General features: G+C 52.2%; 1 protein-coding gene across 1 annotated transcript in view; it reads right to left on the minus strand.

Moving 5' to 3' along the window:
* Positions 1 to 883: 883 nt before the first annotated feature.
* The window catches only part of LOC140898101 (C-type lectin domain family 2 member D), a 49,744-nt gene continuing 34,266 nt past the window's right edge, over positions 884 to 16,361 (minus strand). The window contains exon 6 of the mRNA XM_073311554.1: positions 884 to 1,034. Coding sequence (XP_073167655.1) covers positions 884 to 1,034 — 151 coding nt within the window. The remainder of the gene's footprint in view (positions 1,035 to 16,361) is intronic.

Consider the following 16,361-nt stretch of genomic DNA (forward strand, 5'->3'; position numbering starts at 1 on the left):
CAACACACATTCTTATAACGCTAATACCTATCTTAACACACAGATGAGCCAGCCTGATCCCAGCTGTGTATTTCTCAGGGTCCCCTTGAGACATGGGGACTTTAGCATGACCTGGCACCTGGTCTGTCTGTGTCACACTGATCACCTCCCTGCCCTTTTCAAACCCACTGGGCTCCAGGAAGAGAGAGAACAGACATTTCTCCTCTTACGCGTATGTTCCAGGCCCTAGGTGTCACACGAGGAGTGTAACGGGGGTCTACTCCCTTGGCAGGTGCAGCGCTCTTAAAACTAAAAATGGAAAATTAAAACCAGTTTAAAACATTCATGCTTTTATCCAAAGCAATATCTGGCAACAGCAAAAAAAAGGAACTGGTGGTGTAAACCTGTAAACTTCAAAATCAATTGGGTTTCCAAAAGACCCCAAAAACTGACCCATAAAAAAACTTTATTAAAAAGTTCCTAGGTGGGGTGGGAGGCACGCGGGAATGTAGAACATCCCCCCTCAGCTCTATTCCAGACCACCAAATGGGAATGATGAATATTTTTCAAAGATTCCATAGATAATTTTCTGCAGTGAAAAGCTTCTGTGGGGGAATGTCAGGGCAGTGAAAGCTGAGGCTGGTGCCTTGGCTCAGTTAGGCAGAGCTCCTGGTCTAGCTGAGGGAAGTTGGAAAGGCTGGATTTGAGCCATTCCACTGGTGGAAAAAGAGACGGCACGGGTGGGGGGACAAGATGTGCAAATAGCATCTCTGGTTTTCACCTGAGTCCACAGTGCTCTGCCCAGTGATGCGCAGAGCATTCCCCGATATTCTGGAAGTGCCCAGATGTGATCTTGTAAAGAGATCAGTCCAGCTTTTCTGGGACTAATTCCACAGTACTCTCCTTACGAGCCCCCTACCACGGCAGCCTCCTGTGCCTCTGTAAATGCATTGGGTTTGGTGCAGATCCAGGGTCTCTCACTGCTGCATCGCAAGCTGCTGTCCCCATGCACATCATTCAGATACGCACAGTCTCCTCCTCCTCCGATCGGAAACCTGCAAGACAGAAGCCAGGGAGCTGGTGTCAGGTAGGAGTTGGACATTTCCCATCAGTCACAGGCAGGGAGAGACGCTCTCGCACAGTGCAGGGAGCTGCTGCACTCACAGCCCCTCACGATTCCCCTTCCTGCACCTGCCACAGGCCCCAGCTAGAAAGCGGGCAGTGGGGCAGCAAGGCCAGGAAAGGTTCGAAGATCAACAGATCTCCATGGAGCATTTATGCCGGGTGGGTATTAACCCAGTTCCTACTCCGTCCCCTCCCAGCCCCGCACACCCAGCTGGGTCTGGATGGGCCCCTGCAGGCCCAACCCACCCAAACTGCCCCGGGCGCAGGTTCCAGGTGACTCTCAGCAGCAGGTGAAATGCCAGCAGCACAAACCCAGCGGCCATGGGGTTACCCCAGCCACTCACACAGAGCTTCCCGTGAGAGCTGGAGGCCAGCGCTTCCCACCTGGGAACAGGGTGGGATCAAGGCCCACAGGCAAATCCTCCCCCATGGTCCCATCCTGGCTACTCACAGTAGTCATGTGCTGGGCTGGGAGGAGGCCCAGCACTACTCTTTGGGCAGGCCGGGATCTCCCTGCCCTCAGGCCACCAGCCTCTGGCTCGGGGTGAGATCTGTCCCAGAGAAGGGAGAACCCAGCTCACAGCCACCTGAGCAGATGGCTGTGGGTGGCTCCCCCACCAGCATCATCCTGGAAGAGCTCTGAGGGGATGGCAATGATGCACCCAGAGCCTTCTGCTGGGGTGGGCGCCCACAGGGTGGCAGATTTCAGGGTTAACACCCCACTGAGATGCCTGTTTATGCAGTTTGGTAAATTGGCGTCACATTAGCTGTCCTCCAGTCATCGGGTACAGAAGCGGATTTAAATGATAGGTTACAGACTACAGTTCACAGTCCTGCCATTTCACATTTGAGTTCCTGGTCCTGGTGACTTGTTACTGTTTAGTTTCTCAATTTGTTCCAAAACCTCCTCTAATGACACCTCCATCTGGGACAGTTCCTCAGATTTGTCACCTAAAAAGGACAGCTCAGCTTTGGGAATCTCCCTCACATGCTCAGCCGTGAAGACTGCTGCAAAGAATTCATTTAGTTTCTCTGCAATGGCATGGTGCCAGCTGCGGTGTGGACAGACCCCAAACAGGCCGGCTAACAGATGGGCTCATGAGGCAATCACAAAGACAGACTGCTGCCGACATCAGGGCATCCTTGCTCGAATATATGAAAATATCTGACTGGGATCAAACAACAGGTCATCAACTGACTTGTTTTCTAAGCCTCCTCTGGGCACATTTTCCAGCTTCCCATCAATCGCAAAGGGCTTTTTTAAAAATGCCATTCAGCTGTAAGTACCTAAGACTGGTCACATGGGTCAGACCAATGGTCCATCTAGCCCAGTGTCCTGTCCTCCGATACTGGCCAGCGGTAGGTGCTTCCGAGGGAATGAACAGAACAGGGTCAGTATCGAGTGATCCATCCCATTCACACCCAGCTTCTGGCAGTCAGATGTTTATGGACACTCAGAGCATGGGGTGGCATCCCTGACCATCCTGGCTGATAGAAACTGGTCGAGCTATCCTCTGTGAACTGATCTACTTCTTGTTTGAACAGAGTTATACTATTGGCCTTCACAAGATCCCCTGGTAACAAGCTCCACAGGTTGACTGTATGTTGTGTGAAGAAATACTTCCTTTTGTTTGTGTCAGACCTGCTGCCTATTCATTTAATTGTGACAGGTTTCAGAGTAGCAGCCCTGTTAGTCTGTATTCACAAAGAGAAAAGGAGGACTTGTGGCACCTTAGAGACTAACCAATTTAGTTGAGCAGAAGCTTTCGTGAGCTACAGCTCACTTCATCGGATGCATTCAGTGGAAAATAACAGTGAGTAAATTGATATATACACAGAGCATGTGAGGGAGATCACATCAGAGCTCGTCTGGGGTGATGCTGGTGGGGGAGCCACCCACAGCCATCTGCTCAGGTGGCTGTGAGCTGGGTTCTCCCTTCTCTGGGACAGATCTCACCCCGAGCCAGAGGCTGGTGGCCTGAGGGCAGGGAGATCCCGGCCTGCCCAAAGAATAGTGCTGGGCCTTCTCCTAGCCGAGCACATGTCTACTGTGAGTAGCCAGGATGGGACCATGGGGAAGGATTTGCCTGTGGACCTGGATCCCACCCTGTTCCCAGGTGGGAAGCGCTGGCCTCCAGCTCTCACGGGAAGCTCTGTGTGAGTGGCTGGGGTCACCCCATGGCCGCTGGGTTTGTGCTGCTGGCATTTCACCTCAGCCGCCCCCTGCAATACAGCCTGTCCTGACAGGCCTCTGGCCTGAGAGCTGATGGAAACTGTCCAGGGAGCCCTGGACCCAGCTCTTCTGTGCAGCGTTACTCCTGCTCCTCACCACGCTGAGAGTCACCTGGAACCTGCACCCGGGGCAGTTTGGGTGGGTTGGGCCTGCAGGGGCCCATCCACACCCAGCTGGGTGTGCGGGGGGGGGTGGGGGGGGAGAGTAGGAACTGGGTTAATACCCACCCGGCATAAATGCTCCATGGAGATCTGTTGATCTTCGAACCTTTCCTGGCCTTGCTGCCCCACTGCCCCCTTTCTAGCTGGGGCCTGTGGCAGGTGCAGGAAGGGGAATCGTGAGGGGCTGTGAGTGCAGCAGCTCCCTGCACTGTGCGAGAGCGTCTCTCCCTGCCTGTGACTGATGGGAAATGTCCAACTCCTACCTGACACCAGCTCCCTGGCTTCTGTCTTGCAGGTTTCCGATCGGAGGAGGAGGAGACTGCGCGTATCTGAACGGTCTGAGTGCGGTCAGCAGCTTGCAATGCAGCAGTGAGAGACCCTGGATCTGCACCAAACCCGATGCATTTACACAGGCACAGGAGGCTGCCGTGGAAGGGGGCTGGTAACAAAAGTATTCTAGAATCTAGCCCTGGAAAAGCCTGACTGTGATTTCTTGTGACCATCACATCTGAGCAATTCCGGAATATCGGGGAATGCTCTGCGCATCACTGGGCAGAGCACTGTGGACTCAGGTGAAAACCAGAGATGCTATTTGCACATCTTGTCCCCCCACCCGTGCCATCTCTTTTTCCGCCAGTGGAACGGCTCAAATCCAGCCTTTCCTACCCCTCCTCAGCTGGACCAGGAGCTCTGCCTAACTGAGCCAAGGCACCAGCCTCAGCTTTCACTGCCCTGACATTCCCCCACAGAAGCCTTTTACTACAGAAAATTATCTATGGAATCTTTGAAAAATATTCATCATTCCCATTTTATGGTCTGGAATAGAGCTGAGGAGGGATGTTCTCCATTCCCGCCCCCCCCGCCCAGCAACTTTTTAACAAGACTTTTTATGGGTCAATTTTTGGGGTGTTTTGAAAACCCAACTGATTTTGAAGTTTGCAGGTTTACACCACCAGTTCCTGGTTTTTGTTGCCAGATATTGCTTTGGATGAAAGAATGAACATTTTAAACTAGTTTTAATTTTCCATTTTTAGTTTTAAGAGTGCTGCACCTGCCAAGGGAGTAGGACCCCTGTTACACTCCTCGTGGGACACCTAGGGCCTGGAACGGTGGAGTAAGAGGAGAAATGTCTGTTCTCTCCCTTCCTGAAGCCCAGTGGGTTTGAAAAGGGCAGGGAGGGGGTAGGTGTCACACAGACAGACCAGGTGCCAGGTCATGCCAAAGTCCCCATGTCTGCTATAGATGCTTCTGTTACACAACTAAGCTACAAAGTTTCAAAAGGTATGTATGTTCACCTGCTTTAGCCTTGTAAATAAATCTTATTTCCTTTTTAATAAATTGTCCTATAATAAGACTGGCTACGTGCTCAGTCTTTGGTGTGACGTCTAAGGTGCAGTTCACCTGGGATGCCTGGGCCTGTGGGACTGGGACTAACCTGAATACTGTTGTGATTCTGAGTGTGAGAGACCATCTGTCTCTCAAAGGCAGGCTCACCTGGGTTGCGAGACAGATCGGAGAACCCAAGGGGACTGCATGGCTAGGCTGTTAGGATGCCGGGGGAGGTTACTCTGCATGTTTGGTTGGTGAAATCTAGGTCTAGAATTCTCAGCCAGTTTGGATTTGTGCCCTGGTTCCCAGCAGTCTGCCCTGAGGTTGGCGCGCACTCTCTCAAGACACTGCAGACAGCGCTATTGCACAGCCTTGGCTACCGTTCCCTCCTTGCAGGAGAGAGGAGCTGAGCCTGCGCAGAGATGGAGTTTGGGGGAAAGATGCATGTGACCCAGGGACCCCTTGGTGCCAAGTGGCAGGCAGCACAGAAGGTTTTCCAGGAATCCCCTGGTCTGATCTTTACATCAGTCGTTTTAAACCTTTCCAGATGACTGTACCTCTTTCAGGAGCAGTGTAAACAAGTCACAATCTGAAATTTTAGTTTGTACTGACTTCGCTAGTGCTTTTTATGTAGCCTGTTTTAAAACTAGGTAAATATCTGGATGAGTTGATGTATCACCTGGAAGCTCTCTGCATATCGCCAGGAGTACATGTACCCCTGGTTGAGATGCCTGATAGTCACAGTGGTCTACAGAATAGTTCACAAAGCGGGCTTGCCAGCTCTGTGTCAAGAGCCAGTAGCCCAATGGTCACCATAATCGGAGCAAGACCTCTGTACGGATACTATGTAAGGAGCAGTGTCTCTAGACGGACAATGATGCCCTTAAGGTCTCGGAGTCAAGGCAGGTCACGGGAGGTGATGTACCCCAGATGCTCCTTTCAGACAGGAGACAACTGAAGTTACCTCCCTGTCTGGCCATCTGTGTATTGTGTGCCTGATGTTGGATGTCTCTTTGCGCACTGAGCCAGGTGCAAAATTAGATTGGAAAATCCACAAAAAAGGGAAATCTACAGGAAGAAACTTACAGCAGGGGGCTGTGTGTGTGTCCATCTGTGGTGTTTAAGCATAAAGACAAAGGATCGGTCTGATCTCTCTCGGTGTGCAGAGACCTACTGGATCCATCCCCTCGGAGACAAACTGACCGTACGCATGTCTCATGAAAGAAGGGTCCAAACCTGCCAAGCTGTGAAGTGCTGCAAGGATTTCGGGTGAGCTGTACTTGGTTAGACAGGAGAATACCTTGTTAGTTCGGTCTAGGCTCTAGAACACATGTTATGACTTTGTTATATGTAACCATTTGTTTCCAACACTTCTACTTGACTCTTGGCTTTGTTGAACTGAGGGGTGATTTCGCTGTGAGCCTATGGCAGCGCTGTGTGTTAAGTGGAGCAGTGATCTGAGCTGGACCTGGTAAGCTGGGGCCGAGGATGTTACTGTTCCTTTGGAAATAGTGAATCTGTGAATCCTGCCAGTGCCCAGGGGACCAGGGACTGGACGCTCCAGAGAGATGCTCACAGGGCTTGAGGGCAGAGTGGGCCTATTGCTACCCTGCAGTGACGGCAGGCCCAGCAGCGAGTGCGTGTGGCCAGTGGAGTTGGGGAGCTGACCCCTGGCAGGCACAGACAAGGCTCCCTCAGGCAAAGGGCAGGTGGTGGCGAGGTGCCTCCCAGCCCTGGGTACCCTGGGAAGCATTGCAGGGTATTAACTTACTGCAGGTTTGGGGCAGTTAAAAATGACACCCCAAGGCCCCAACCCAGTGAGGAGGACTGAGGAGAGGAACTGTGACTGCGTGGGGCACCTGAGTCCCAGCACCGCCCAGAGTTCTGCTCTGCCTAAAGACCCAGTCCCGCCCCGTGAGTAGGGCTTTACCAAATTCATGACCATGAAAAATGCATCACAGCCTGTGAAATCTGGCTCGGCGGGGGAGGGGGGCAATATGTCCCAGTACTGCCCCCCTTACGTCTACGCTGCCTTCAGAGCTGGGCGGCCAGAGAGCAGCAGCTGCTGGTCTGGTGCCCAGCTCTGAAGGCAGCGCTGCTGCCAGCAACAGTGCAGAAGTGAGGGTGGCATGGTGGGAGAGGGGGAGGGGAAGGGCGAATCTTACAGGTGGGTGATGTGGGCAACTGCCCCGAGCACGGTGGTCAGGAGGGAACCCCACCACCCGCCAGTTCCAGGCCCTTTTAACCTCTGAGTGCTGGACTCTGGAATGGGGGAGTGGCAGGGCTGGGCGTGTCCCGGGCAGGGGCTCCTACCGTGTGCCAGGCTCTAGCTGCAAGTTCGGGCTGGGCTGGGGAGGAACAGGACCTCGTCCCCTGCATGGGCTGCTCCCAGGGCCAGATCAGAGCCACCGCCAGGAACCTCCCCCAGCAGCAGAAAGCACCGTGGCTGCCGGCCGGGAGCCCAGCTCTGAAGGTAGCACCACTGCCAGGAGCAGTGCCAAAGTCAGGGTCGCAATACCGTGACACCCCTCGCCCAATAGCCTTGAGAACCGCCCTCCCCCTTGACCCTCTTCTGGTTTGGGATCCACACAATTAGAACAGGGTGACATTTCAGATTGAAATAGCTAAAACTGTGAAATTTAAAGGACTTTTAAAAATCTCATGACCATGACATTAACCAAACTGGATGGGTGAATTTGGTAGGGTCTTACCCAGAAGACTAAACAAGGGGTACTTCACATTACAGATACACAAATATGGATCCTCAGTTGCACTGTTTCTATCACGGCCGCTTCTTTCTGGCAGATCCATTTGAGCTCCGCAGCACGCGTCTCAGACAGAACCGTGCTGCCTTTTATCCACCCGCAGCTGCTCCCGGCAGCAGAGCCTGAGAAGCTGTAGAGTGAGAGAGAGTCCGTGTCATTGTGGGTCCGTGTAACAAGGAAAGGCCCAGGGGTGAGTTTTTCCTCCCCCTCCCCGTAATGGGAAGCTGGGCTCTGTGTTGTCTTTCATCTCTAACTTCCCTGTGGAGTGTCAGTCGAGAAGACGTCCCAGGCTGTGAGGTGAGTTAGGGCAGTGGCTCTCAACCTTTCCAGACCACTGCACCCCTTTCAGGAGTCTGATTTGTCTTGCGTACCCCAAGTTTCTCCTGACTTAAAAAGGACTTGCTTAGAAAATCCGACATGAAAATACAAATGTTGCCACAGCCACTATTGCAGAAAAATTGCTGACTCATTTGTACCAAATAATTATAAAATAAACCCATTGGAAATAAGTATTGTACTTACATGTCCGTGTGTGGCGTACAGAACAGTATGAACAAGTCAGTGTCTGTCTGAAATTTTAGTTTGTACTGACTTCGCTAGTGCTTTTTATGTAGCCCGTTGTAAAACTAGGCCAATATCTAGATGAGTTGACCTACTCCTCGAAAGAGCTCTGTGTACCCCAGGGATACATGTACCCCTGCTTGAGACCCACAGAGTTGGGGGTCTGGAGCAAGGACCATACGAGGTTGAATCCCATGGGGTGGGTGACCTGGTACTTGTTCATTGGAAGCACCACCTTGATCTCCTGCATCTCAGCTTTCCTTTAAAAACGAAGTCTGATGGGTGAGAGGAAACCTGCACCGTGCGACCTGGGTAACGGAAGAGCTGCAGGTAGTTGAGGACTTGTCCTGATTAGGGCTGGATTCCCAAAGGGACTTAAGAGGCTAATGGCCACTTCAGGCACCTCTGTCTCTTGGAGTGCGAAGTTCCTTGGAGAATTCCACTGGGTGGGAGACTCAGCTGTGAAGGGAGGGGGGGGCGGGCAGGAGCATCTCCTCAACACAAGATTGGAATAACTGAAGTAATGTTCCTTTTGCACAGAGCCTCAGCTCTTTGGAACCTCTGCAAACGCTTTAGCCACGTGTTTAATTCCATCTGTAGGAGTAGCCTTGGATCACAGTGGGAGGGCTCAGGTGCGTATGTGTTTGCAGGATGGGCGCTCAGGACAGTCCCTGACGCCAGAGCAATGGGGTTGTGAAGTGCCGCTGTCTGGATTTGGGAGCCTGCCTGCACACCGAAGTCACTAGGCGCAGGGTGCATGACTGCAAGGCGCTGGGCCGGGTAAAATCAGCCCTGGGTGGTTATTTTGAGTAGAAAACCAGAGCCACTTCTGGGGTCTTTCAGCTTCTAATGCCCTTTCCCTTCTGCAGCTGGATTTCAGCGTATGATAAAATCCCTCTCAATGCCAAGTCAGTGCCATAAATCACTGGACTGGGTGCAGGAATCAGTAGGCGACATTCTCTTGCCTGGATTATGCCAGGGCTCAGACTAAATTATTCTTCCCAAAACTTTTAAAAGCTGAGCCCCCTCCTCAAGGCAAAGAAACCAATCGTGCCCCTCACCCATCAGCAATGTCTGTGTTAGCGACCCCACCCCCCATTTTCTTGTATACATCTTCAAACCCCACCCTTCCCACCATGGCTAGCCCTTCCCCATGCTTCAGGAGACGCTGGAGTAGATGATCCTAACCGTCCCCTCTAACCTTAAGACCTGAGGGACCCCATCCCGGAGCATCTTAAAAATCACAGTTCCCAGACTCTGGAACAGGGGCTGCTTTGCCGGGCTCACCTTTCTCCCTCCGTCACGTTGGCCGTTGAGGATAATGAGCCTGGAGATCTCATTCCCGCTGCTCTGAGTGGTGACCATGTGCAGATGACCCAACTCAGCTCTTACTGTATCCCAGGAATGTCTTCATCTTCTGGGATCCTCATGGCAGCAGTGGGATGATTTAACGGAGTCCCTTAGTCATGGGGCCTTTCTCTCTCTTTTGTTTCAGAGCCAGCATCCTGGAATCGTCTCCTGGTGCGTGGAGTGGTGGCAGTGGTGGGGGTGCTAGTCTCACTATACGAATGTGGGTTTTGGAAAGGTAGAGGGAAAGTGTTTGCCTACTCGCGACTCATCTTCAAGAAGCTGCTGACTCATCCCTCCCAGCAGCCTGGAAGTCCGCAGGATTTACAGGAATCTGAGCTGCCTGCAGTGCGTGACAGGGACAGGGACCAGGCCCAGGGAACCAGAAACAGGAATTGAGACCCAGCCCTGGAGAATGGGGAAGGAGACCTGCTAATGGAGGACAGATGCTTGATCCAGGAACCCAGAGGAAGGGATCCATTAGGTGGGGACACGGGTGTGGCCCAGGAAACTGGAGTAGCATTGCCAATCCTCCAGGATGACCGGGAGTCTGCAGGAATTAAAGATTAATTGTCATGTGATAAAATCTTCAGGAATATGTCCAATTAAAATTGGCAACCTAAACCGGAGTGGGGGGAGGGACCCATTAAATGGAGACAGACTTGGGCTGGGGAACCAGCTAGAAGAGCTGATCCCTCTTACGATGCCCCTCAATGGTGGGGACTAGACTAGGCAAAACTTTTCATCTAAACCTATTTTAGATTCAGCAGTTTGCGAATTCATATCCAGTCTGCTGAATTGTTCACGTCCAGACCCACCCCAGAGTTCTTAAAAAGTCATAGCATTTAGTTTAGACACTTTCCAAACAATCCATTTTGATTTTTCAGTTTGAAACAATCTTTTGTTTAAAAATGTCCTTCAGTTTTATTTTAAAAATTCAAAAAGTTACAACCCTTGAAATGTTCCTGTAGTTTTGTTTTTTTTTTAAGCTTTTTGGTTCATCAGAAATTTGGAAAAATTTTAGTTTTGTTCAACCTGAAACCAGTTTTTTTCCATCTCTTTTTTTGGAATTGTCAGCGACCAAAAAATTCTGTTTGCCCAGCTCTTGGGGCGGGTGAGGATTTTAGTGGTTATATTGTGGGACTCTGAGTCTCCTTGTTGCTCAAAGTTTTCTTATTGTAACAAATTGATTTGAGATGAGGGCAAGATGGGCAAAAGCTTCCTAAAAGTGTGGGGGGGGCTGCTGGCACCCAAACTGTGGCCCAGCCCCTGTGCCACCCCTTCTCCTCGAAGTCCGGCCCCCTCAAAACGTCCCTTTCCGAGGCCCCCCCCTCATGCCTCCTTTCTCCCTGAGCTCCCACTTCACACTACCCCTTGCCCCCAAAACACTGCCCCCCTCCCGCTCCTTCTCTCCCCCCTCATCCAGTCGCTCACACTTATGGCCAGAAAAAACTGGTGGGCCCTGGTCTCCCCTGTTCCAGCACCCATGGATGAGAGTGGGAGAGGATGAAGAACTCATTTCAAATATAACTCCCCCCCACCTCAAAATAGCACAATTTGCCAGCAACAACAAAACGGGCCAGTCACGCTGTGTTGTGTGTTACATTCCCGTCCTGGGGCGGTTTATCTCTTTGAGAATGTGAACCCTGCAGGCCTGGGTGTTTTTCTGCGTAATGTGACCTCAGTGCTCCGCATGAGAGCCATTGTTGTAAATGTTTCAGGAGCAGACATATTTATCATTCATGGACAGACAGACATTTATTCATAATTAGAACTGGTCAAAAATAGCAGGGGTGGAGAGGGTCATGAAAATGGAAGAAGAAACCAATTCCCCCCCGCCCCATATTCTTCAAACTTATTTGCAAATGTTTATAATGATCAAATTTCTGTTTAGTTTTGGTGGGAAAAACTCCACGTTCTCTCTCAAGTGGGCAGAGAAATCCAAAATGTTTTTTTTAAAAAGGGAACTCTTTTCAAATGATCAAAGTAATCCAAAGTGGCATTTTTAGTTCAAAGGTTGCATTGTGAGTGTAAAACCGTTTTGAACCAGCTCTATTACTGTATAACAAGATGAGTTTATTTGTCATGATGCATTGTTTGGGCCACGTTCCACGTGGTATTTCAGTTTTTGCACCGCTCTTCTCTTCTTGCGTCTGCCCCTCTCATAAGCTGTGGCCTTAATCTCGGCCCTGGAAACCATTACGTGCATGTTTAACTTTAATGACTGCTGTGATAATTCCATTTCCATGGGACAACTCTGAGGTCGGGTTTACGCTACGACCCTATATCGGTGTAACTACGTCATTTATTTAATTTTCTTTCTTTTATTTGTGAAAGTTATTGAGAGGTGAAAGCAGGTAAAATACATGAACAGGTTCGGACAGTCCAAGTTTATCAGTGCAAAGTGACAGCAGAGATGAGGTATCTGCTAGTTTTCCGTAAGTCTCTCAGGGTTACCCAGGATAACTTTGGGGAATCTCTCTCTTGCATCTGGAATGTTCCCTGAAAGTGTCCAAACAGCTCAGAGATGCAGAACCATTCCCTGGATCCATTCTTACAGCTGTCTTCCCCGGAAAGCAGTCTGGCAAGTGTTCCTGTCAGCTCTTTGCTAAGTTATCTGCCAAAACACTAGAGTTTTCAGGTGCCAAAGTAGCCCTTTTAATCATGGTGAAATTATCCTCCCCGCCACCACCAAAATTTGAAATGGTGCCCTGAGTGCACGGTACCCTACCGTGCTCCCCCAAGAGGAGCTGCATAAACAGGCAACTCTGCAAGTTCTCTGCATGCCTCTGCAAGAGACCCCCATGCCTCTCCATTTCCTTGGCCACATGTATCCTGTCCCCATGCTGGCGGCTAATCCAGAAAAAGGAGGAAAGAGCTCATCACTGCGACCACCTGAGGGATGTGTTGGGGTGAGGTCAGCTGTTCAAAGCAGGCAATAGGGACAGAATCTGAGACTTGAAGCTCCTCGAGTGACCTCTGACCTTTCCAGACCTACCCTTCAATCAGACACAGCCATTGTCAAGTTGAATGTGATAGTAACTAGACCCATTTTAAACCCTTCACCACACAAGAAAAAGCCCTTAGGATTCATCATGAACTATTTATTTCTCCTCCCATGGCTCCCTGCAGACACCTCGTCTCTCCCAGGCTGGGTTCACTTGATTGCAGGAGCTCAGCGGAGGGTCCAGCTTTGCTCTTTCGCTTCCATTCTTCACGTCTTTGGGTGGCTGCATTTGCAACTGAGCAGCCTGATGGAAACACTGAGTCCTCTGTCCAAAGACTCCCTGAGAACAGGGGGAAGTTCGCCTGAACTCTCAGGAGTGGAGGCTTGGCCCATAGGGTAGGGTTACCATATTTGAACTTTCAAAAAAGAGGACACTCCGGGGGGTGGGAGGGGGGAGTTGTAGCCCTGCCCCCTATCTACTCCCTCCCACTTCCTGCCCCCTGACTGCCCCCCACATAACTGCTAACCCCTCCAACCCCCGCAGCTCCTTGTCCCCTGATCGCCCCCCCCAGGACCCCGCCCTCTATCTAAGCCTTCCTTCTCCCTGTCTCCAACTGCACCGTCCTTACACCCCCCCACCCTAACTGCCGCCCTAGAACTTCCCCCCCACCTGTCCCCTGACTGCCCTGCTCCCTATCCGCACCCCTGCCCCCTGACAGACCCCCAGGTCTCCCACACCTATCCAACCACTCCCTGTCCCCTGACTGCCCCCGCAGTACCCCCGACCCATCTAACTCCCCTGCTCCCTGTCCCTTGTCTCCCCTGACCCCTCTCCATATGCCCACCCCCTGACAGGCTCCCCCCAGAACCCCTGACCCATCCAACCCCTCCTGCTCACTGTCCCCTGACTGCCCCTTGGGACCCCATGCCCCTTCTCCAGCCCCCCGGCCCCCTTACCCTGCTGCTCAGAGCAGTGTGTCTGGGGTGCGGAGCCAGACACAGTGCCGCGCTCCCCCGCAGAGCGCACAGCTCCCCACCCCTTGCCCCCAGAGTGCTGCATTGGGAAGGAAATCCCGGCCCTCTGGAGAGTTTTACAAATTCCTCCCGGAGGGCGATTTAAAACCCAAAAAGCCGGACATATCCTGGAAAATCCGGACGCATGGTAACCCGACCACAGGGACTCCAGGATCTGCAGCTACTGCCACCTCTATGGTGAATCCTCCGACTCATCACCAACCAGCTCTTCCCCATTCTGCCAGCCGGCCCCGCAGTCTGACCGTGCGGGAGAACAGAAACCCTTTGGGACAGCAGGAGAGTCTCCTCAATGCCGCACTCTTTGCATGGCTTCCCGCGGTCACCGGGAAACACGACTACCCTGCCCCCAGCAGTCTTTCAAGGAGCTGACGGTGCAGTCACTGGGCACCCACTCGTAATGGTCCGAGGCAGTGGCATTGCAGAGGGAGCTGAGCAGACCGTCCCTTCTGTGACTTCCTGAATTGCTGCCAGGACTGATTCTCCTCTGCACTAGGGAGAGTCCCAGAGGAAAGACAGCTGTGGTGGGGGAGGGGGCAAGACAAGCTCTCCCCCTGAGCCCTTGAATAGCAGGTAAGCAGGACTCTGGGAGCCAAGGGATCGGTGTGTGTTGCTGGGAGAGCAGAGCTGGAGAGCAGAAAAGGGCACTGGAGGAATTGTAGAAAAGTCAGTGTCATGGCAGAGTCATGGGCAGCCAGATCTAGTGGGCAGAGGCAGAGTCCACACTCACGAGACAGGAGTCGAGAGTCAGCTGGGTCAGGACACTGGAAGAGCAGAAGCAAAAGACCAAATTGTGTTCAGCACCTCAAGTCAGATGAGTCACCCCGAGACCGGATGCCAGGAAATCAAGCCTGGGGAGTGGGAGCAGGAACAGCCAACTTGCGGTCCAGAGGGGGCGGGTGGGAGCTCGGGTGTTCAGACAGCTTCTTGTTCCTGCTGCTGGTTTAAGGAGGTGCTGGGGGCCGATTAGCTGGTCTGGGACTCTGCCAATAGGAGCCTCAAACTGGGTCTGGACTTCGTCAGTCCTAGCTAAGCAGTTTTTCGTAGACTTCCAGGTGGCGTCCTGGAGGGTGGCTGCTCCCAGGAACCCTGCACACCCGGGTTTATGAGCCATGGGTCATGACAGTGACTGATCTCTCCCCGCTCAAACCTCCTTCACGAAACAGTCTCCAGGGTCCCGGACGCATCCTCTGAGAATAAAAAAACACAGTCATGAGGACAAATAGGCTATGGAACAGGAGCCCCCTCTTACCTGCAACAATCCCAAGTGCCCAGAAGAGTGGACAGTTCTTACCTCCAGGACATGCCTGGGATCTTCCATCTAAGCCTCACTGGGACCCCTGTTGCTTGGTCTGAAAGGATGAGATCTTCTGTCCCCACTGCTCCCTGCACTGGGCTGGCTGCAGCATACATCTGTGTAAGAGGCTGGGCCAGAGAGATGTTACAGTCAGGGTCCAGGCAGCCCAGAAGGAGAACAGAGGGTCTGAAACCAGAAGACGAAGCAATCAAAACAGCAGATTCGAGAGAGTGGTTTTGTACCCTACAGGGACATCAAAGAAGGTCTGATAGGAAAGCTGAGATGTTAGTCTGGAAACTGCTAAGGCAAAGATTGTGACTTGTTAAGGTTCAGTTTAAGTCACTACAACGTATGTTTTGTTTTCTTTGTCTGTTTGAAATTTGTCTCTTTCTCCTGCTTAGTTTCACTTAAATCTCTTCTTTGTTACTGTGCTTCCCAAAGCACCTCAGCGTTGGGTGTTTGAGTGAAGTGTGAGTCTCCAGCCTACCCAACAGGCTGAGCTGTGCCCTGTCTCTCTGAAGGTAGCGAATAATTTCTGAGCAGTGCTGGGCCCAGAGTCCAAGGGCAGTTCACCAGACATCTCCTGTGAAGCCCAAAGAGACCAAAGGAGCAGGAGGGATTCAGGCCCCACTGATCCATGGGAACTTCCCACAGAAGAGGCTACACAGGACTCCAGACACAGCCAGCAGGATCCCTCCCACAAGCTGAGCCATGTCCTTCCCCTGCCAGCCCCACAGCTTCCTCCTCACCCCAGCCTCAGGAACCCCTCCCACCTCCCTGCTCTCCCCACCCACTCTCCAATACCAGGCTGTTTCCAGAATGGAAGCAGGTGCGTACCAGAGTTCACTCACCGCTAGATGCTGGCCAGGCCTCGTGTCACGGCTTTCTAGCTGGGCTAGTAACCCCGCTGATACTCACTCTTGCAGTTTGTTGGCTGGGAACTCAGCTCTCCAACCAGGTGACTGGCCTTTACTCCACTCCTTCCTGGGTCGTGCTCCTTCCAAACAAAGTCCAAAAATGTCTTGAACAGAAAAAAGGTCTTCCACCCTCGTGGGGAGTTCTGCCTCAGCCTGATTTCGGCTCGGCCTGCCCTTCTTGGGTTTCCATGGTCTTCTGTGTCCCCTTCCTTAGGGACGGTGAGAGAACCCAGTCCTACCCTGGACTCCAAATCCGGTCCAGCCCGGCTGACAGGTTTGCTGAGGGGATGGTGAAACCCCATTGCTGATCAGAAGGAGGTCAGAGTCTGTTCTCTAGGAGCTGAAGGTCCGTTTGTCCTGCTGCGGGAAGTGGAGCTGGAGAGTGGAGATGTTAGGTGAAAGAGACTGCATGATTGAGTTGGAGACTGAGGGAAGGGAGTCTCCTCCCAGAAACGGTCCCAGAGAACAGCTTTGAGGAGTTCTCTGGGGAGCCTCCTGCTAGGAAAAAAACAAGGGTGGCACATTGATGGAGATGTCTCTGTCCCAGGGATGGGGGAAGCTCCCAGCCAGGCTATGCAGCAGGGATCCCATTTCTCCCCCAAGAAACCCAGATGCCCAAAGAAGTCAATGGCTCTTACCTCCATGAGGGAACGGGGTCTTCCCTCTCA

Source organism: Lepidochelys kempii, chromosome 14, assembly GCF_965140285.1.
Source record: "Lepidochelys kempii isolate rLepKem1 chromosome 14, rLepKem1.hap1, whole genome shotgun sequence".
Taxonomy (NCBI): Eukaryota; Metazoa; Chordata; order Testudines; family Cheloniidae; genus Lepidochelys; species Lepidochelys kempii.